At 39.2% G+C, this 21,616-nt stretch overlaps 1 protein-coding gene across 1 annotated transcript; it reads left to right on the forward strand.

Annotated features, from left to right (window-relative positions):
- The first annotated feature begins 759 nt into the window (after positions 1 to 759).
- Positions 760 to 20,926, forward strand: si:ch73-181d5.4 (death-inducer obliterator 1). The gene is made up of 15 exons (XM_056449424.1): positions 760 to 893; positions 2,730 to 3,379; positions 3,629 to 3,809; positions 5,933 to 6,136; positions 6,547 to 6,721; positions 8,726 to 9,536; positions 10,652 to 10,811; positions 10,900 to 10,983; positions 11,840 to 11,983; positions 12,492 to 12,639; positions 12,943 to 13,384; positions 14,038 to 14,179; positions 15,369 to 15,458; positions 15,556 to 15,751; positions 17,257 to 20,926. The coding sequence occupies exons 2-15, from the start codon at positions 2,730 to 2,732 to the stop codon at positions 20,379 to 20,381; spliced, it is 6,552 nt and encodes a 2,183-aa protein (XP_056305399.1). The 5' UTR covers positions 760 to 893; the 3' UTR covers positions 20,382 to 20,926.
- The last annotated feature ends 690 nt before the right edge of the window (positions 20,927 to 21,616 follow it).

Consider the following 21,616-nt stretch of genomic DNA (forward strand, 5'->3'; position numbering starts at 1 on the left):
AATGGTTACAGGTTTCCTGCTTTCTCCAGATTATCTTCTTTTGAGTTTGCCAGAAGAAAATAACTCGTAAAGCTTTATAACTATCAATAAATGTGGTAATAAATGGTTTATAAATACAAACTGAGGCAAGAGTAGTTCATTGAGGCCTACCCCTACTGAAAAAACAGCTTAAACCAGCCTAGGCTGGTTGGCTGGATTTAGCTGGTTGACCAGCCTGGTTTTAGAGGGGTTTTGGCCATTTCCAGGCTGGTTTACAACCATTTTCAACCTGGTCTTAGCTTGTCAGGCTGGATAATGACCAGCTAAAACCAGCTTGACCAGCCTAGCCAGGCTGGGAGCCCAGCCAAAACCAGCTAAGTCCAGCCTAAACCCGGCTGGTCAAGCTAGTTTAAGACCAGGTTGAAAATGGCTGTAAACCAACCTGGAAATGGCCAAAACCCCTCTAAAACCAGGCTGGTCAACCAGCTAAATCCAGTCAACCAGCCTAGGCAGGTTTAAGCTGGATTTTTCAGCAGGGACATTTTTAATTTGTGGGTGTATTATGTCTTTAACGAGATTTGGCTGTAGAGTACGCACCCTTTAGTGTTATTTAAGTAAGTATGCGTTGATTTCATGTTAATTATTTTGTACTTTTTTATATTTGAGTACTGACACAATTTCGTAAATTTGTCATCCAGCCCGCAGATGTCGCTGTCCGGTTCCGGTGCTGAGTCTCGTGGCGGTTCTGGATCCTCTTTATACCGAGTGTCACGCCCCTATCACGGTCAAAATGGAGGCATTGCTGTGCGTTTATTTGATTGAGTTTGTTTAACATTAATAATCAACAATAATCTTTCTTCCATTGAGCTATAACTGCATGTAAACGCAGACACACACCCGTTGTACTGTATAAGGTGAGTCCGCGGTGGCTTGTGAGTGCTATGTGACGCCTGGTGTCTTCGGTTTACCTCACATGCATCATTATTTATTTGCAGATGTGTGATGGTCTAAATGAGATGCTCAGTTTAGCAGCGCATCAAACACATGTTTCGCAATCTCTCTTTACTTCGCAGTCTGTGTTTCATACATCATTTTGAAGTTAAACACTGATCGCTATTTGAAGTTCGCCATTATTAATTAGACAAAGTCATTTGTATTATTTGATCATTTCTGAGTAAATAATGTCATTGTGGTCTTTAGTTTGATGAGATGTGAAATGCTGAAGCATGAAAATAGTATTACGGAGTATTTACATTATTAATAACATTAAGACCATTCATTTACAGTATTGTGTAGGGTGAATGTGGTTTAAAGACGAGATCTGTCGAAATTATCATTAAGGTTAAACTGTTTACTAGTTCAGAACTGAATCTTTTTAATAGCTACTAGTACTTATTATTGATGTAAAGTTGGTTGTATGTTCGTACATTCGTTCAGTGACAACTTACGACACACTCCCTATTATTTACTATGGTACTTTGAATATTAGTACTGAAATCATATGACTTCAGAACAACATCAGCACTATTGAATTGACTATGAACAATGTTGTAGCCTACTTTGATTGCTCATTGGTTGCTAATATGATTCCAATATTAATAAAACTTTTAAAAAATTATATTATTAAAGTCCAAATGTGTTACTATAAACCAAGTTTACCTCAATGTACCTATTCATTAGATAGTGTCTATTTAATAGACACTAGTACTTATTAAAGTAGAGGTAAAGTTGGTTTAATATTGGGATATTCAGACTTTCTCCTTAATAATATAATGTCAGAAATATTCTCTGCAAATTCTAAATAGGGGAATCATAGCAGCAAATGATTATCAAAATACAGCGTTCACAGTGAATTAGACAGTGTTAATATTGTTTAGAAGTCATAATTACATGCTAATTCAGACCGAATATTCAAAGTAGCATGGTAAACAATATAGAGACGGCTAAATGAACAAATGTGCGAATATAAAACCAACTTTACCTCTATTATATTAAATAGATACAGCAACTATTTAAAAGATACTAGTACACATTTATTAAATACTAGTATTTGTTTGAAATGTTACTAGTAACTTTATTTTATTTTACTAGTAAAATATTGAATTGTACTCTACTCTTTCATTTGGACTAGTCACAACAGAAGATGAGTAAAAAAGCAGAACTGACTAGTAAAATAAGAATTGTTATTAGTAATACTTGTAAAAGATACTAGTACTAATGAATAACTACTTGTATCTATTTAATAGTTACTGGAATCAATTAATTAGATACTAGTATCTGTTTAATAAGTACTAGTATCTAATACATAAGTACTAGTATCTATTAATTAGGTACTAGTATCTAATTAATAAGTACCAGTACCTAATGATTAACTACTAGTACATTAAAATATGTACTAGTCCCAGCTGGAATACATGCTAATCAAAACTGAATAGTTGATATCTCAATGACAGATCCCATAGAAATCAATGGAAAAATATTTAATGTGTTACTAGAATAGTTACCAGTCGATATAAAAAAATAAATATTTAATAGGTACTAGTATCTAATACAGAAGTACTAGTGTCTAATGAGTGAGCACTAGTATATTTAAAAAAGCACTAGTATCTAATGAATATTTATAATGAATAAGATTATGTGTGTGGTATCCATGCTGAAACTATATGTACTGCAGCACTATTGTGATATGAGACTTTTGTCTTCTCGTTCAGCTCTAAACTTTCTCTATATCTCCTCTGTTCTGGGGTCAGATGGATGCGGATGCCTCCGGCACTGATCTGATGGGCAAGAGCTGGGGCTTCCGGCGCAGCACGATAGCCAAACGAGAGTTCATAAAGGCGGTGTGTTCAGTGGACGAGAGCAGCGGTGATCCTGACCTCCAGACGCACAGGGGTCGTGGCCGGGGTCGAGGCAGAGGTCGCGGCAGGGGTCGCGGGAAACGTGCTGCCGATGCTGGCGTGGGGTTTACGGCAGCTAAACGAGGGCGTAGGGGTCGAGGGCGCGCGTGGGTACATGCAGACGAGTCCAGCAGCGAACACAACACAGGAGGAGCCACATCAGACCGAGCTGAAGACAGCGACGATCTCAACCTGCAGGAGATGCGGAGGCGAGCGCTGGCACGGCGGATGAGAGAAATCACAGACGGAGAGGGAAATGATGGACTGGAGGAGCAGGAGTGTGTAGAGCAGTCTGACGACACGGAGAGCGCAGCAGAAGGAGAAAAGCAGGGTTTATTGACTGAGAGAGAAGCTGCAGATACTCTGAATATTGCTGGAGAAGAGAGGAATAACAGACTGAAGAGTCACTCTGAGGATCAGGAGGAAAACTGCATCTCTAATAAACATGAGGAGGATAATCAGGACCCTGTGTGTGGCACATGTGGACAGAGGGATAGTAACAGGTGAGAATCGAGTGTGTGTGTGTGTGTAGTGGTGTGACGATAACCACGTCACCACATTACTGCCATAATGAGATGTCAACCGCAGTGATGGGGTTAAGCAGTTTTATGGTGAAGCTCCACTGTAATTCCTATATTACAAACCTCTATCAACATTTTTAATACAAGTCATTAGACTATCCTCAGTTAGACTATGCTCAGTTTAGTGTACAGTGTCCCTCTACCAAATTGAATGCTGTCTCCATCTGTCAGGTTGATGATCAGCTGTAAATCCTGTGGAGCGTTTCGTCATGTTGACTGTGTCGGCATCTTGGAGACTTGGAAAAATGAGGAGTATATTTGTCCATCATGCACTGAGAACCGCAAACTGGCATGGAGGAACCAGAAGACTGACGATCTGTGCATAAAACAAGAGATCAGCTCCATCAATATGGTAATTCTGCATCTAAACCTGTCATATTGTCAGGAAAGTGCATTTCTAACAGAAATGATCGTCTTTGTAGAGTAATAAATGGAGTAATTCAGTGCATTCGGACAAAATTGCTCTTAATAAACCCCCCTGGCAACTACTAAACATTAGTTAAACATTCGTTTTTTTCTATTTTTTTTTTTCTATTTTTTTCTATTTTTCTATTTTTTTTCTTTTTTTTTTCTTTTTTTTCTATTTTTTTCTATTTTTTTTTCTTTTTTTTCTATTTTTCTATTTTTTTTCTATTTTTCTATTTTTTTCTATTTTTATTTTCTTTTTTTCTATTTTTATTTTCTTTTTTTTTCAATTTTTTTCTATTTTTTTTTCTATTTTTCTATTTTTTTTCTATTTTTATTTTCTTTTTTTCTATTTTTATTTTCTTTTTTTCAATTTTTTTCTATTTTTTTTCTATTTTTCTATTTTTTTTTCTATTTTTATTTTCTTTTTTCTATTTTTTTTCTTTTTTTCTATTTTTCTATTTTTTTCTATTTTTTTTATTTTTTTTCTATTTTTTCTATTTATTTGTTTCTTTTTTCTTTTTTTTCTTTTTTTCTATTTTTTCTATTTTTTTCTTTTTTTTTCTATTTTTCTATTTTTTCTATTTTTCAATTTTTTTTAAATTTTTATTTTTTTTTCTATTTTTTTCTATTTCTATTTTTTTTCTTTTTTTTCTATTTTTTCTATTTATTTGTTTATTTTTTCTTTTTTTTTTCTTTTTTTTCTTTTTTTTCTATTTTTCTATTTTTTCTGTTTTTATTTTCTTCTATTTTTTTCTTTTTTTTCTAATTTTTTTTCAATTTTTTTCTATTTTTATTTTCTTTTTTTCTATTTTTTTCTTTTTTTTCTATTTTTTCTATTTATTTGTTTATTTTTTCTTTTTTTTTCTTTTTTTTTCTTTTTTTTTTCTATTTTTCTATTTTTTTCTGTTTTTATTTTCTTTTTTTCTATTTTTTTCTTTTTTTCTATTTTTTTCAATTTTTTTCTATTTTTATTTTCTTTTTTTCTATTTTTTTTCTTTTTTTTCTATTTTTCTATTTTTTTCTATTTTTCTATTTTTTTCTATTTTTATTTTCTTTTTTCTATTTTTTTTCTTTTTTTTCTATTTTTTTTCTATTTTTTTCTATTTTTTCTATTTTTCTATTTTTTCTATTTTTCAATTTTTTTTCTATTTTTATTTTCTTTTTTTCTATTTTTTTCTATTTTTTCTATTTTTTTTCTATTTTTCTATTTTTTCTATTTTTATTTTCTTTTTTCTATTTTTTTTCTTTTTTTTCTATTTTTTTTCTATTTTTTCTATTTTTCTATTTTTTTCTATTTTTCTATTTTTTTCTATTTTTATTTTCTTTTTTCTATTTTTTTTCTTTTTTTTCTATTTTTTCTATTTTTCTATTTTTTCTATTTTTCTATTTTTTTCTATTTTTATTTTCTTTTTTCTATTTTTTTTCTTTTTTTTCTATTTTTTCTATTTTTCTATTTTTTCTATTTTTATTTTCTTTTTTTCTATTTTTTTCTATTTTTTCTATTTTTTTTCTTTTTTTTCTATTTTTTCTATTTATTTGTTTATTTTTTCTTTTTTTTCTTTTTTTTCTATTTTTCTATTTTTTTCTGTTTTTATTTTCTTTTTTTCTATTTTTTTCTTTTTTTTCTATTTTTTTTCAATTTTTTTCTATTTTTATTTTCTTTTTTTCTATTTTTTTTTTTTTTTTTTTTATTTTTCTATTTTTTTCAATTTTTCTATTTTTTTCTATATTTCTTTTTCTATTTTTTCTTTTTTTTCTATTTTTTCTATTTTTTTTCTATTTTTTCTATTTATTTATTTATTTTTTCTTTTTCTTTTTTTCTATTTTTTTTTTTATTTATTTATTTATTTTTATTTATTTATTATTTTTTTAAATATATTTATTATCTGTTTTTTGTCCTGTCTCTGTAATCCTGTTGCACTGTAGAAGCTCTGTCACCAAAACAAATTCCTCATATGTGTGAACATACCTGGCAATAAAGCTCTTTCTGATCTGATTTTGATTAGTAGAGAAAATGAAGTGATAGGTCAGGACAGCTCTTCTTAATCTAGGCTGTGTCAATCTCAGGTGGATGTGGAGCAGATGATAAAGGTGGAGCAGAATGTGGTGGAGGTTTCTCCTAAATGCATCGGTCCGGGCTGCAGCAGTGATGCCCTGCCGGAGTCGGTGTACTGCGGCCATCGCTGTATCGTTCAGCACGCAGCCGTCGCCATCAAGACTCTCTCTGAACCCAAACCTGAAGCCAAATCTGCTGTTGTACCGTCTCTCAAGGTGAATCATGTGGTGGAAATCATAATGCAGGCTTTACAGAGGTTAAATGGTGTGCTTTACTTTAATTCTTCATTAGTGCTGTCAATAATTAATCACATACACACTGTAAACAATATCTGTTAATGATCAGCTTCTGTTTTTGTGAACTGCATTATGGGATGTTGATCTCTGCTCTGTCCAAAGCTGATGTTGAAAATTCAGCTCGACTGTTTAACCAAGTGACTTTTATTCCATACAATATAAACGTATGCATATATTTATGTACACACACACACACACACACACACACACACACACACACACACACACATATATATATATATATATATATATATATATTGTAAATAAGAACTTTTAATTTGATCATTTTGACAGCGCTGGTGTTTCATTCTCATGCTTTCACCTTTCAGAGCGAGAAACGATCATTTCTTGCGAAGCTTTTCAAGGTGAAGGTCAACAAGAGTCCAGCAGAGAGAGAGCAGGAGGTTAAAGCGGAAGAAAAGAGTGAAGAGTCGGTCTGTTCATCTGCAGACGCTGACCCAGCACAAACAACCACAACCGCTCCACCTGAACATCACAAACTCCGTATGTATCATGGACTATTTTCACACTCAGCAGTGTAGTATCTCAGAATAGCTGAAGTACTGTTTGGGATGTTTGGGTCATATTTTGGTATTGGGGGTTTCCAGCAACAGGCTGATCTGCATGCAGGATCAAAAACACTCATTGTCTTGTAAAAGGCATTTATTTTTACCTGATTATCCCAACGACTCCCGTATGATCCATTCAGCGACGATTAATTTGATTTCAAACCCCTTCTTTACGTGAATCTGTTGTGATTGGTCCAATGACCCAGCATGTTGTGATTAGTCTATTGACCCAGTCTGTTGTGATTGGTCCTATGACCCTGTCTGCAGTGATTGGTCCGATGACCCAGTCTGAAGTGATTGGTCCGATGACCCAGTCCGCAGTGATTGGTTCGATGACCCAGACTGGTGTGATTGGTCCGATGACTTATACTTGTGTGATTGGTCTGATGACCCAATCTGATGTCATTGGTCTGATCACTCAGTTTGATGTGATTAGTCCGATGACCCAGTCCGATGTGATTGGTCCAAAGACCCAGTTCTGTGTGATTGGTCCAATGACCCAGTGATTGGTTTAATGACCCATTCTGCAGTGATTGGTCCGATGACCCACTCTGTTGTTATTAGTCCGATGACCCAGTCTGCAGTGATTAGTCTGATGATCCACTCTGTTGTGATTGGCCCATTGACCCAGACTGCTGTGATTGGTCCGATGACCCACTCTGTTGGTATTGGTCCGATGACCCAGTCTGCAGTGATGGGTCTGACGATCCACTCTGTTGGTAATGGTCCAATGACCCACTCTGTTGTGATTGGCCCGTTGACCCAGACTGCTGTGATGGGTCTGATGACCCACTCTGTTGGTATTGGTCTAATGACCCAGTCTGCAGTGATTGGTCTGCAGTGATTAGTCTGATGATCCACTCTGTTAGTAATGGTCCAATGGCCCACTCTGTTGTGATTGGCCCGTTGACCCAGACTGCTGTGATTGGTCCGAAGACCCAGACTGCTGTGATTGGTCCGATGACCCAGTCTGCTGTGATTGGTCTGATGACCCAGTCTGGTGTGATTGGTCCACTGACCCACTATGCAGTAATTGATTGACTGTGGTCTGTGTTCAGAGTGACGCCCACCACGGCTTATCAACAATGAAGTAGCCAGAGTACAGCGTATATGTGTGAGCCCAATGCAGAGAATCATTAAAGCAATGCAGTTAAACACCAGCATATTCTCTATTCTTAACTATAACCCAGCTACACTCATTCAGTATTAATCCACACAGTAACAAATGTTGACAAGGAACAAACAGCACACGGTTGCCTTAGCATTATAACAATGATATAATCTGCTGTTATACAGTAAGTTTTCAAATACACTAACTGCCAATATGATGTGCTTTAAAACATCTCTCAAATGCTATTAGTCTCCGCTGTTTAGATAATTATTGATTAAAGAGCCCATATTATGGGTTTTTGAAAATGCCCTTCCATGTAGTGTGTAACACAGCTCTAAGTGAAGTGAAATATCCAGCTAAGGCTTAAATCTGTAAGTGTACAGTGTTTAAAACTATTGTAATCGCGGATGTAACTGAGGACGCGGACTACTTAACTGACTACTTTTATATTGTTGATTATCTGCTGGGCATTTCACTCTGTCTCTCGTTGAAGCCTGTCAGTGTTGTCGACCAATCGCAGCAGGCTATCATCGGTCCAATCAGCGCAAATTAGCTTCGTGCTGAGGAGGGGTTTGGGAACAAATGAATCGCTGAACGATTCATATGGGAGTCGCTGGGATAATTAGGTAAAAATAAATGCAGATTATAAGACCATGACAGTGTTGTTTGACCTTGCATGCATATTAGACTGTTGTTGGAGACCCTCACCACCTAAATATGACCCTATTTCATCTATAATATGGGCTCTTTAAAGGAATGTTGCCTGAACAATGTATTGTCAGAAGGTTTTTGTTTGTCACTTTAATGCATGTATTGTGTTTCTTTCAGTTGTTAAAGACAGTAGTGAAGTTGAGCCAGCGCTGCTGTGTTTGAAGAGTCCACCTTCAAGTTTGCCGCAGGATGCTCCCAGTTCTGAAAAGGCTCCTGCAGCTCCGGTACTGAAGAAATCCACTCCGGCACGAGCAAAGAAGACCATGCCCGGCTCGCCACGACTGGAGCTTTTGAGAGGGGCTCTCAGTAAAAGCCCTTTAGCTTCCCTCAAAAAACCCAGCGACTCTAGTAGAACCCCGGAAGTGTCTGCTAGAGCTCCTGAAGTATCCAGCGGACCCCCAGAGGTGCCCATCAGAGTCCCTGAGATATCCAGCAAAGCCCCTGAAATCCCCGTCAGTGCCCTGGAAGTATCCAGCAGAGCCCCAGAAGTGTCCGTCAGAGCCCCAGAGATATCCAGCAAATCCACTGAAGTCCCTGTCAGTACCCCAGAAGTATCCAGCAGAGCCCCAGAAGTGTCCGTCAGAGCCCCAGAGATATCCAGTAGTGCCCTAAAAGTCCCTGTCAGTGCCCTGGAAGTGTCCGTCAGAGCCTCAGAAATGTCCAGCGGAGTCCCAGAGGTGTCCAGCAGATCCCCAGAAGTGTCCAGCGGAGTCCCAGAGGTGTCCAGCGGAGTCCCAGAAGTGTCCAGCAGATCCCCAGAAGTCTCCAGCAGAGTCCCAGAAGTATCCAGCGGAGTCCCAGAAGTCTCCAGCGGAGTCCCAGAAGTGTCCAGTAGATCCCCAGAAGTGTCCATCTGGCACCCTCACTGCAGCCCTCTTCTGATCAGACAAAGCGTCCGCTGCTTGCTGACCAAGATTATGCTCAAAAGGTTAGAAAACGGAACCTTGTCATAAGACATGCCTGGGCGCACACTGAATCTGCACACACAGATTTACACAGATTCAGTCTGTTCATTTACTTTAGTGAATGTGTTTAAATTAACCAGTTAATCACATCCAACACTAAAATTATATTGCAGATCTAATATATTTATATATTTGCATTTTATTTTTACTTGTGTGCACTCACGGTGTATAAATATTGTGTATATAAATTAAAAATGTGTAAAATGTAAAAAACGCAAAACCAAAATATTTATTTATTATATTTAGATATTAATTAATTAATTTATTCGTTCAATCATTTTCTTTTGCTTATCTGGGGCGGGGTCGCGGGGGCAGCCGTCTCAGCAGAACCCCAGACTTCCCTCTCCCCAGACACTTCCTCCAGGGGATCCCAAGGCATTCCCAGGCGAGCTGAGAGACATACAGTAGTTCCTCCAGCATGTCCTGGGTCTCCTGGGGCCTCCTCCTGGTGGGACAAGTCTGGAACACCTCCCTTGGCAGGCACAGGGAAACACATGCAACTAACCCAGTGAATCATGAAAACAAACACACAGCGTTACGAGCCTTCGTGAACGTCATACTGCTTGCCGTACGTGGTCTCGCCCAGTCATCGGGTCACACAGCTTGGCAGGTCTGCCTTGCATTCAGAAAGCACGTGCCATCATGAATAATTAAGGAGCAGGCTCTTCTCATAGGATAAGAAAACTCCGCTATGAATAATAATGAGAAACCGACACATCATCACTCCACTAGCCGATTCGCAATAGGTCAATGATTATGATCCGCCCCAATAATGATTTTAAACCGTTTATCCACAATTAAAGCTGACAGCTGCTAACGGTGACTTAACTGAAGCTCAACACACACACACACACATCTGTAAAGTCTTGAACGTTTTAAGATTATTCTGAATGCACAGGTAAGTGATTAATAAACTCTTCAATTTAACGTTTATACATCACCTTATTCAGGCATATATTAATTTTTACCCTGTATGTCAATAAATATAATATTTTATTAAATATTTATGCTATTTGGCTTGCAGCTGCTCTGTTTATTTGTTTTTCTTTATAATTCTCCCACTGTCCTCTTTTGTCAGGTTAAATCAGAGTGATGGATTGATCTTCTCAGAGAACGAGATTGAGAAGTTTGCTGTGGATCTGGAGAAGGAGATGTTCAGCATGTGCTACACCACAGACCAGGAGTACAGGAGTAAATGCCAGGACCTCAGCCTCAGCCTTGAAAATCCCAAAAACAAGGTGAGTTATGCTGTTAGCTTGCCGTCTAAACAAAGCTACTTCATTCAGAGTTTTGAAATGTTTATTCCACTGATTTGACTGTTTTCAGGAGCTGTGTCTTCAGGTTTTGAGAGGGAATCTTCCTGTATCCAGACTCATCTCTGTCAGTCAGCAGGACATGGCAGCCGTTGAGGTAATTTACGCTGTCAACTAAAAAATAATCCATTAAGGAGATCGTTCATCCTAAAAATGAAAGTTCTGTCAGCATTTACTCACCCTTGTTTAAAACATTAGACTCTGATGAACACTGAAGCTGTTGAAGAATGCTGAAAACCTGTAATCATTGACTTCCATAGTAGGAAAAACACATACAATGAAAGTCAATGGATACCGGTTTTCAGCATTCTTCAAAATATCTTCTTTTGTGTTCAACAATGAAACTCATAGGTTTATAACCACTGGAGGCAGAGTGTGTAATGAGTAAATTTATACTTGCGCGTGTGTGTGTGTGTGTGTGTGTGTGTGTGTGTGTGTGTGTGTGTGTGTGTGTGTGTGTGTGTGTGTGTGTGTGTGTGTGTGTGAACTGTCCCCTTAAAGTCCGCATGAACTGGAAGCTGTGGTGACAGTTCCTATAGAAGCTGAATATTAAAAGAGAAACCAGTGGGTGTGGCTTGTTTTCTCCACTGTGAGCTGATTGGATGTAATAAAGTAGGCGTGTCATTCAGAAAGATGGGGAAAAGGGTTTGGGTAGAGTTATTACAGCCTAACAGACTCCTCCTCCTGCTCACCATTTCACCAGAGAGGCGTGGTTAGGTGCCCAATACATCAGATCTAATCTGAGAATTAAACTGAACACATACAGGACGTGCATTTTCAGATTTCAGTTAAAGATTACAAGAGCAAACTATTGTTTTTGTCTTAATGACATGCACAGATGAACTGTTCAGCACTAAGCTAGCAATGTGAGCTAATGACATCAATATGGCTAGTCTTGATTTCATGTGTCCTTTAAATTCTTGCTTTTCATCCCTTTTTTTGTTGTTTGACAGGAGGCCTCTGCAGACCCTGAACCTCAGATTTCTTTGAAGGAAGAATCGTCCTTTCCTTCTGTAGATATGGAAGAACCCACACCTTCTTCTCCTCCTGCTGAGAGTGTGAACGCTGTAGAGTCCATGAACACAGATACACACACAGTGAGTTTTTTTAAAGAGACAGTTTACACAAAAGTGTCCAATTCTGAATACACGTAGCACAAGCTCTGTGATTGGTAGTTATGGGGAGTGTGGGCGGAAGTGAGAACCACGCGAGCCCGATGGAGCGAGTCCTGTGATGGATCTCCAGATGGAGACTGTTGTTTTGTGTTCACCTTGTGATTAAAGTTGTTGCACGTCCGCCGGTTCCCACCTCAAAATGAGCGAGTTTGAGCTGCTTGTACACTAAGGTAGCATTCAGAAACAGCAAAACACCAGCGAAGCAACTCAACACAGAGGAACATGAACACCTGCTGCCAGCTAGCGCTTCAGAAGTGCTTACACATACAGCACACACAAGTATAAATGCTGTGGGTCACGCCGATCACTCGACGCAGAAGTATAAGCCAGGCTTTAGAGGTCTTAAAGTATGAAATGAAGCTAGTCCAGACTTTGAGAAGCTCTGTTCTAGAGCCTAGCTTTGTTCAAAACCGTTGTGTCTGTTTTTCAGGAAGAGAAATCCTCTCTGTCTCCACTGAAGCAGACTGAGGAGAGGAACATAAGCTCAGACTCTCCAGACGTGATCGGCAGCATGCTGAAAGACACTACAGCAGAACACAAGCTGCATGTCTTTGACCTCAAATGCAGGATATGCACAGGTATGGTCTTTACACACACATTTAACAAGTCACATCTGTTTTTCTGGAAATATTATAAGTATGGGAGACTAATATAGGAGGATGAAGTGCATTCAATATTAGATTACAAGGACAAACCATTGTTTTTGTTTTTAATAACATGCACAGATGAATAGTTCAGCACAAAACTAGCAGTGTGAGCTCACTAACTATGGGTATTTTTGGTTATATGGAAAATAATTGTGGAGATTGGCGTTAGTTACAGGTGAAGTTATACACCATATCCTCACCTCAGTATATTGGTGTCATGTTTTCAAACTGCAGGTCAATCATCCACTGACGGTGACTGTGACATCAAGAAACCCCAGATGAAGACCGAAAGTGTAGAAAAGGAGAGCTCTTTATGTGTAGTTCAGCCGACAGATGAAGCTCTAGACTGTAGTGTACTGGAGTCTCCTGCTTCTCCCAGCGCAGAGGATGTCGATTCAAAGACACACACTGTAGACTACTCCCCGGTCGTCATTCCTGCAGTTCCCCTGGTGTCTATCTCTGGGAGAGACCCTCGGACAGCACAGTATCACAAAACGGCGTCATCTTCCGGACCAGAGTCCGTCTCCACATCGCTGCAGCATCCTAATCCAGCAAGAAACACAGCTGAAGCTGTAAATGAGACGCAGCCCACGCCGGTGTCTGTGCGTCTGCCTAAATCTATCCTCATGAAGCCCTCACCATCATCTCTGCACACTTCATATGCGTCAAATACAAGGTTAGTGTTTTAAAATCCTAAAATAAAGCACAATTCATTTGTTTAATCGCATCCAAAAGTTTGTGTAATGACACATTATATAATTAAAGTCACAATTATTCGCCCTTCTGGGAATATAGTGTATTTTTCAGATATTTCCTAAATGATGTTGAACAGATTGAGGAGTTTCTCACAGTATTTCCTCTAATATTTTTCCTTCTGGAGAAAGTCTTATTTGTTTTATTTGGGCTAGAATAAAAGCAGTTTTTAATAGTTTTAAAGCCATTTTAAGCTCAATATTATTAGCCCCCTTCAGCAATATTAGTGTTGGATTGTCTCCAGAATAAACCACTGTTATACAATGACTTGCCTAATTACCCTAACTTTACCCTAATTACCCTAGTGAAGCCTTTAAATGTGACTTTAAGCTGAATACTAGTGTCTTGAAGAATATCTAGTCTAATATTATGTGCTGTCATCATGGTGAAATGATGCATGTGTTTATATATACATCAGAAATAAACACAGCACACACACATATATATTATGTCAAAACAAACATTTATTTTGGATGCGATTAATTTCCCCCAGCACTGTTAATATGCTGTTTTATTTATGTTATTTTATTCTTTGTAATCATGCGGCGCTCTCTCTCTCTTTCTGTCTCTTTTAAGGCTGGCAGATTGTGATAAAGGAACCAGACAGTTTCTAGCTAAGCAGAGCATTTTATGGAAAGGTTTTCTCAACATGCCCACTGTGGCCAAGTTCGTAACAAAAGGATATTTAATTTCTGGCTCTCCTGACATCCTGAAAGAGGTTGGTCTTTTAGGTCACTTTGTTTGTACGTGTATTTAATTTTTTTTTTGGTCACATACACAGTCATACAGACTTTAAATCAAAACTAGTGTCAATAAGAATCTACATTGATATAAAAACAGATCATTTTAGATAAAGAAATAGAAGCTATATCAGTGTTGGGGAAAGTTACTTTTGAAAGTAATGCATTACAATATTGAGATACGCCTGTGTGTACCAAGAAAATCTCCCCCACACCATTACACCACCAGCCTGAACCGCTGATACAAGGCAGGATGGATCCATGCTTTCATGTTGTTGAGGCCAAATTGTGAGCCGAGCATCCGAATGTGTCAGCAGAAATGGAGACTCATCAGACCAGGCAACGTTTCTCCAATCTTCTATTGTCCAGTTTTGGTGAGCCTGTGTGAATTGTAGCCTCAGTTTCCTGTTCTTAGCTGACAGGAGCGGCACCCGGTGTGGTCTTCTGCTGCTGTAGCCCATCCGCCTCAAGGTTGGACATGTTGTGTGTTCAGAGATGCTCTTCTGCAGACCTCGCTTGTAACGAGTGCTTATTTGAGTTACTGTTGCCTTTCTATTAGCTGGAACCAGTCTGGCCATTCTCCTCTGACCTCTGGCATCAACAAGGCATTTGCGCCCACAGAACTGCCGCTCACTGGATATTTCCTCTTTGTCGGACCATTCTCTGTAAACCCTAGAGATGGTTGTGCGTGACAATCCCAGTAGATCAGCAGTTTCTGAAATACTCAGAGCAGCCCGTCTGGCACCAACAACCATGCCACGTTCAAAGTCACTTAAATCCCCTTTCTTCCCCATTCTGATGCTCGCTTTGACCTGCAGCAGATCCTCTTGAAATGCAGTGAGCTGCTGCCATGTGATGTAGAAATTTGCATTAACGAGCAGATGTACCTAATAAAGTGGCCGGTGAGTGTATGAAGAGCACAGCTATAGAAAATAGAGCAAAACATTTAAAAATCTTAGTTATACAAACAAACCAAGCCAAAATCAGAAGGGTTTCTAATAATGTGCCTGGTGCACAAGGAAAGAGTGTATCCTACAGGTGGTTTGTCAAACCCACTCACCTGCATAGAGCACACTCAGACCTACACAATATATGACCAGCTATAAGTGATGGTGTATTTGATATAAATCTAACCGATGGTTATCACGTTCTGTTTTCTCTGTTTAGGAGTTACCAGACACCATACACATTGGAGGCAGAATATTACCTCAGACCGTATGGGAATATGTTGACTTGATAAAGACATCAGAGGCAAAGGTAATCCACAACCTCAGATGAATTATTGAAAATACTAAGCCATTACTTCTGTAAATGCCATAAGTGAAATGCATTTGCTGTGTGTCATTAAATGCAGGAGCTGTCCTTAATACGCTTCCATCCGGCGTCTGATGAAGAGGAGGTGGCATACGTGTCTCTGTTTTCATATTTCAATAGTCGTAGGAGATTTGGGGTTGTGTCTAATATTTGCAAACACATCAAGGATCTTTACCTCATTCCACTGTGCACTAAACAGTCCATCCCTGCAGCTCTTCTTCCTATTGAGGGACCAGGTATGCCATGCAGATATGTATGTCACACACTAAAGGTTATTGCACACTGATGCTGAAACTTCCATATCCATAATTTTCACAAGTTAATAAGTCAATTCGTCCTCACGTTGTGTTGGCTGCATTGACACGCTGCCTCACAAGCTTTTGTCTATCATAAAATATAATTTTGTAGATTTTTTTTGCATTCGAAAAGCCATTTTGAGACGTGTTTTGACCATTCAGAGCCACTGTACAAGTGAATGGCGAAATGCAGAATGGCCTTGGAGAGACTAATATATAATACAAACGTTCTGTGGTTAGGTGTATGCTAGTTTGACGATGTGTGTCTGTACTTATACACCAGGGGTGGCCAAACTTTTATTATGAAGTGCCAACAACTAAACTTGATAGAGAGCTTGCTTTTCATAAAAAACTAACGTTTCATTTGGTAAATAAGAAATGACGATCTCTGTCAAAGGCATTTCCTTCAGTCACATCCCCATCATTCTGCTTCTCCTCTCAGATGCGATGGTGGGCCAAATTGCCCCACGGGCCCCAGTTTGGGCATCTCTGCTTTAGACAAACTGCCAGTCTATGTTCAGGATCATTTGGTTGACAGAAATTGGTGCATATAAGATCTTCTTTTTAATGTATGGTTCCAGAATCACGAGGGAAGCATCAAACTGAGCCTCGGACATCCTGAAGTAAACTCTGAATGTGTATGGATAGTCCTGCAACGCTTTGATAAGGATAGGATGGACCCAATATTCCCTCTTTGTTTTTCTTTTAAGCAGAGAAAATCATCTTCACTACTCAAAGACTCCTTTTTGTATTGTTTTGCGAATTATTTCACAGCAGATTAATTAATATGCATTAGACTCCATGTGCAAGTATACCAAAAGGCTGCAGCGTAGTCAAAGTAGGGCTGCGCTAATGCGCTAGCTAATATTTTTAAAGTTTGGCTATCCAAGAGCGCTGCTTGTTTTGCTAAATTTATTTTAGAATAAATCTTTGAACGGACTATCCGCTTGTTAAGTTTAATGTCTCGCGAAGCAGCTTCCAGGTCCAATCGCTATATCAAACTGTATGGGGAGACTCAACAAATGGTAATAATAAATGTTTACAAAGCGATGTAATGCTTTTGGAAATCACAATCGCATTATCCAGTATATATCCAAGCCTAATATCAGATGGCCGGATTCATTTGTTATAAATTGATAGATGTTGGTGTCTGTGATTCAGCAGGTCCAGAGACGGTTGTGTACACCATGACTTTATGTTAAATTCACTTTAATGTGTGATTATGACTATAAATTGGTCATAAACGAATATTATCTCAATTCAAAAGACTAGCGGCTTGGACTCTGAAACAGTACTGCATACATCACGACTTCACAAGCGGATACCAGCCATCTTCTCACCTGTCAAAATACTATCCAAGATGCAACCCAAATATTTAACTTCATGTTTAGGTGTAATCATTTCAAAAGGTGATGATTTTAACCGTGTGCTATGCCTTCTCTTAGGGCTCGAACAGGATCACCCTAATCTCATAATAGGGTTAGCAGTCTGTCAGAAACTGAAGACCCCCAACGGACCGCCGCAAGATGCTGCTGAGAAGAAACCCAAGTCTTTGATTTACAGCACTCCTACCTCAATAAATGATCTTGGACCGTATCACACGAAGGCTTGTGATGTTGATGTTTTCCTCAACTCAAATTCAAGCGGACCTCCATCTTCATCTTCTGTACCCGTGTCAAAACCAAGCACGTCTGTCAACATGGGGACATCCAAAGACTCCACCACCCCGCTTCAGACCATACTGAACACATTATTCGGTCAAAAGAAACCACTTTCTGATGTGACGGAGGGTAAGAAAGCAGATGATGTTCAGCAGGAGGACGCAGTGAAGTGTGTTGATGATATGCCTTATGATCCTGAAGACTATGATCCTGCTGTTTCTAATGAAGCAATGGTTACTTTGAGTCCACCCAAGGTTGTGGAACCTAAAGTACCACCTTCAGCTATTAATAATGAAGACGATGATAGACCGTATGACCCAGAAGAGGAGTACTGCGCGATTGATCACGGCGAAACTCTCAGAAGTAATTTACCCAAAGTGTCAGAAGCTAAAAGTGTTGAAAACCCCCCCATAGCTAACACTGATATCGCCTATGATCCAGAAGATGAGACGGTGTTTGAAGAGATGCAGAATTACCTCACAAATAACGCAATACCTCACAAACCCACAGTCTGCCTTTCCAAATACAAGGACGACATCTCAACGGCGACTCTCTCTGAGCAGCAGAAGATTCTCGAGGAGCTGAATAGGCAGATCGAGGAGCAGAAAAGGCAGCTCGAAGAGCAGACGGAAACCCTACGCCTTCAGAAGGAAGCCATCGGACTCTCCATGGCACATTTCTCTGTTTCTGACGCTCTCATGTCACCACCGACGCAGTTTGGCAGAGATGAAACCGAAACGGAGACAACAGCCTATTTTTCTATGAATATTCACAATAAGGATCCACGAATCTGTCGAAAAGCAAGTCAAGATGTGTCTGTTAATGACGCAGAGTGTGAGGGAATTGAACAAGAAAGTGCGCAGAAGCAATTAATCATTGAAGAGACTAAAAACGTGGCATCAAATAAATCGGCAATCCCAAAGAAAGAGACGCTAGAAGAGGAATCGCATCAACAGAACAGTAAATCTTCACATTCAGAGAAAAAAGGAGACCGTAGACGGTCCACACTGAGCTCACGGATGAAATCACGGCACGAGCACAGGTCACACCATCATGAGAAATCATCTCCAAGAGCGTCACATACAGGCAGAGCCTCAAAAGACATCTCGGACAAACACTACAGAAGGAGAACGACTACAGAGCGGCTCTCTAGGGGAAGTTACGGAGACAGAAAGAGAGTATCATCATCATCATCATCTTCAAGGAAAAGTTCTCATCGTCACCATCACAGAGATTCCTCTTCGCCCTCACGGTATAGCAGGAGAAGCCATTCCTCATCGAATTCGCACTCAAAACAGAGAGATAAATCTGCACAGAACGACACTGAGCAGTCAGGAAAGATCGAACAGCAGGAGTCTGGAGCATTGCTGGAGAATAGCACTCAATCTGAGCAAGTCTCTGACTGTCTGACTGTGCAACCTCCTTATGCAAGTGTTAAAGTGCAAAGTGAGACTACTAAACCTAAAGACAAGCAAGTGGAAGAAGATCAGCAAGATGGGGTTTTAACTGCACAACACGAGGCTGAGCAAAACCAGGCACTTCAGACATCCCAGAACTCTTCACAGCCGCAGTCAAACAAGTTATTTGACAAAACTCAAGCTCAGTTGATGCCATGCAAAACTGATGTGTCTTCTACACAAGGACCACTTGGGAACATTGCACATGAGGATTCTTCACTCGGAGTTTCATCAGCATTGAAGCCACACACAATTCAGCCTGATGCCTTTCATTATGACTCCCCGAGTCCATCTACACACAATCAAACAGTTTTTCCTGAGCCTGCTCAGATTGATCATAAGAGAGGCATTGCATCAGCTCAGAGGCTGAGTTATGACCTAACACACCAGTCACCTTCAGGAGATTACCCTTTTCATTCGCAGTATAGAAATCTGCCTCAACGTGACTCTGATCAACTCTACAGCAGAGAGATGCCTCAGGATTTTAATAATGATGCTGAACATGGCCAGTCTTGCGTAGCTCGTAAGCAGGATGGTTTACCCAGAAGGATCCGTAGAAGGTTTTTACTGGAACACACAGAACGGAGTCAACAACCCAGACCCAGTCACTTACATGAAAGCAATTTCCAAGCAACCTCACATCACGAACAAAGCAGTTTGTCTTGCATGCCGGAAGAAAACATTGATCAGGATGAATCTGGTCAGTTTCCGCAAGGTAAGTTATTATTAGGGCGCAAGAATCTCTTCAGACGTCCTAATACTAAAGAGTACTTCCAGCATTCATTGTTCGATGAGTGGAAACCACAGAGAGAGCCTTCCTTTAGGACTAAAGCCTCGAGTGCACACATGTCCCCACAATACACCTCTGAAACACAAAGCTGCAACCAGACATTTGAAGAGGATGAAACGGACACAATACAACCTTGTTTTTCCAGACAAGCTCCCACACACTCGAGAGACCCAAAGTGTGGGTCGACGCATAGACCATTTGAAGCACAGCAATACACACAAAGAGGCCTGCAAAGGTCTCAACTTCGAGGATTAAGAAGGGGTGTTAGAGGGAGGTTTTTAGGAAGGGGTCCTAAAATGAACGCACAACCCCGCTTTGAATCTCCACAGCAGTTTTTGGGCCAAAGAGGAGAACCGCCTGCTGATGTAGAGGCATCGAGACCTCCAAATCATCACAGTCTTGTCAGTCATAATGAAGCACATGCACCTAGATTTCCCCCCAACGCTGCTACTCGGTTTAAAAAGACGCATCTGAATCAATGTGAGGTTCAAAATTTAGGGCAACCACGCAAAATGTTCCTGCATGGTCACAGACTGATGAGGACAAGGCCTTTACGGCGGTCAGGTCCACTGCTGCCCACTCCACCTGGAGGACCGGTCAACATTTCCAGAGTACAGCGATGTAACTCTCCCAATGAAGGACACAGGGAATATCTGCCGTAAGACCTGGATATGTCGATATCAGTGAATTAATGAAGTGCTAACAAACATCACTTTCCGTCAGGGAGTCGATGGCGTTCAGACAAGGAGAACCGATTGTTCAGCAGTTGTGGACCATCATGAACATCCATAAAGTTTCAGCTGTAGAGAAGGAAGACAGGTCAAACATTTAGAGATGAATAAACAAAAGACAACAATGTTGGTTATGAAGGGAAAGCAAGAGCAGGTGGATGCAGAAGTCTTGCAATGTTTGACGAAGCTGAGATTTAACCTATGTTGGTGCAGATGTTCAAAGTTTGATGTTCAAAGGATAAAACCCTCTTTAAAGGGTTTAGATGAGGAAGATCTTGTTATAAGACATTGACAGAAACCCAACAAGCTTTTTTGCACTTATAGTCTAATAGACGTCTGACAATGTCTAATAGACATCTAAACAAAAACAAAGGCTAAAATTGGGCTGTCAGTGAACATCTAATAGACGTCTAAGAACAGCCCAAATCTAGACTAGTCATCAAATACACTGAAATGATTGACTACATTCTTGTAATCTAGGTTTTTGATGACTAGTCTAGCTATGGACTGTTCTTAGATGTCTATTAGATGTTTACTGACAGCCCAAAACTAGACTAGTCATCAAATACATAGAATAGACTAATGTAGTCCGTAATTTTAGTGTATTTGATGACTAGTCTAGATTTGGGCTGTCAGTGAACATCTAAAAGACATTTAAGAACAGTCCATAGCTAGACTAGTCATCAAAAACATAGATTACACAAATGTAGTCAATCATTTAAGTGTATTTGATGACTAGTCTAGTTTTGTGCTGTCGGTAAACATCTAATAGACGTCTAAGAACAGACCAAAACTAGCCTAGTCATCAAATGCACTTAAATGATTGACTACATTTGTCTAATTTGTATATTTGATGACTAGTCTGCTTCTGGGCTCTTCTTGGACGTCTATTAGATGTTCACTGACAGTCCAAAACTAGACTAGTCATCAAATAGACTGAAATTATTAACTACATATGTATAATCAATGTATTTCAGTTTTGGACTATGAGAGGTCTATCTTTTAGATGTCTATTAAATGCTAAATAGCTTGTTTGTGAACTGTCCGAATGGATTGTTCTGGAAAGTAAAGCAGTGTTTGATTGTTCTGGGAAGGCTGACGGTTCTGCCTTATCAGTGTAATTGTTTACTTCAAAACATTGTTTAGTTTTTGTGTGTAAGAAAGAA

This window comes from Danio aesculapii, chromosome 23 (assembly GCF_903798145.1).
Source record: "Danio aesculapii chromosome 23, fDanAes4.1, whole genome shotgun sequence".
In the NCBI taxonomy this organism is placed as follows: Eukaryota; Metazoa; Chordata; class Actinopteri; order Cypriniformes; family Danionidae; genus Danio; species Danio aesculapii.

Coding starts and splice junctions, on each gene's coding strand:
- si:ch73-181d5.4 (XM_056449424.1), top strand. CDS start 2,730: ATGGATGCGGATGCCTCCGGCACTGATCTGATGGGCAAGAGCTGGGGC. Junction 11,984..12,491: donor TGAACACAGATACACACACA/GTGAGTTTTTTT, acceptor TCTGTTTTTCAG/GAAGAGAAATCCTCTCTGTC. Junction 15,752..17,256: donor TCTTCCTATTGAGGGACCAG/GTATGCCATGCA, acceptor GCCTTCTCTTAG/GGCTCGAACAGGATCACCCT.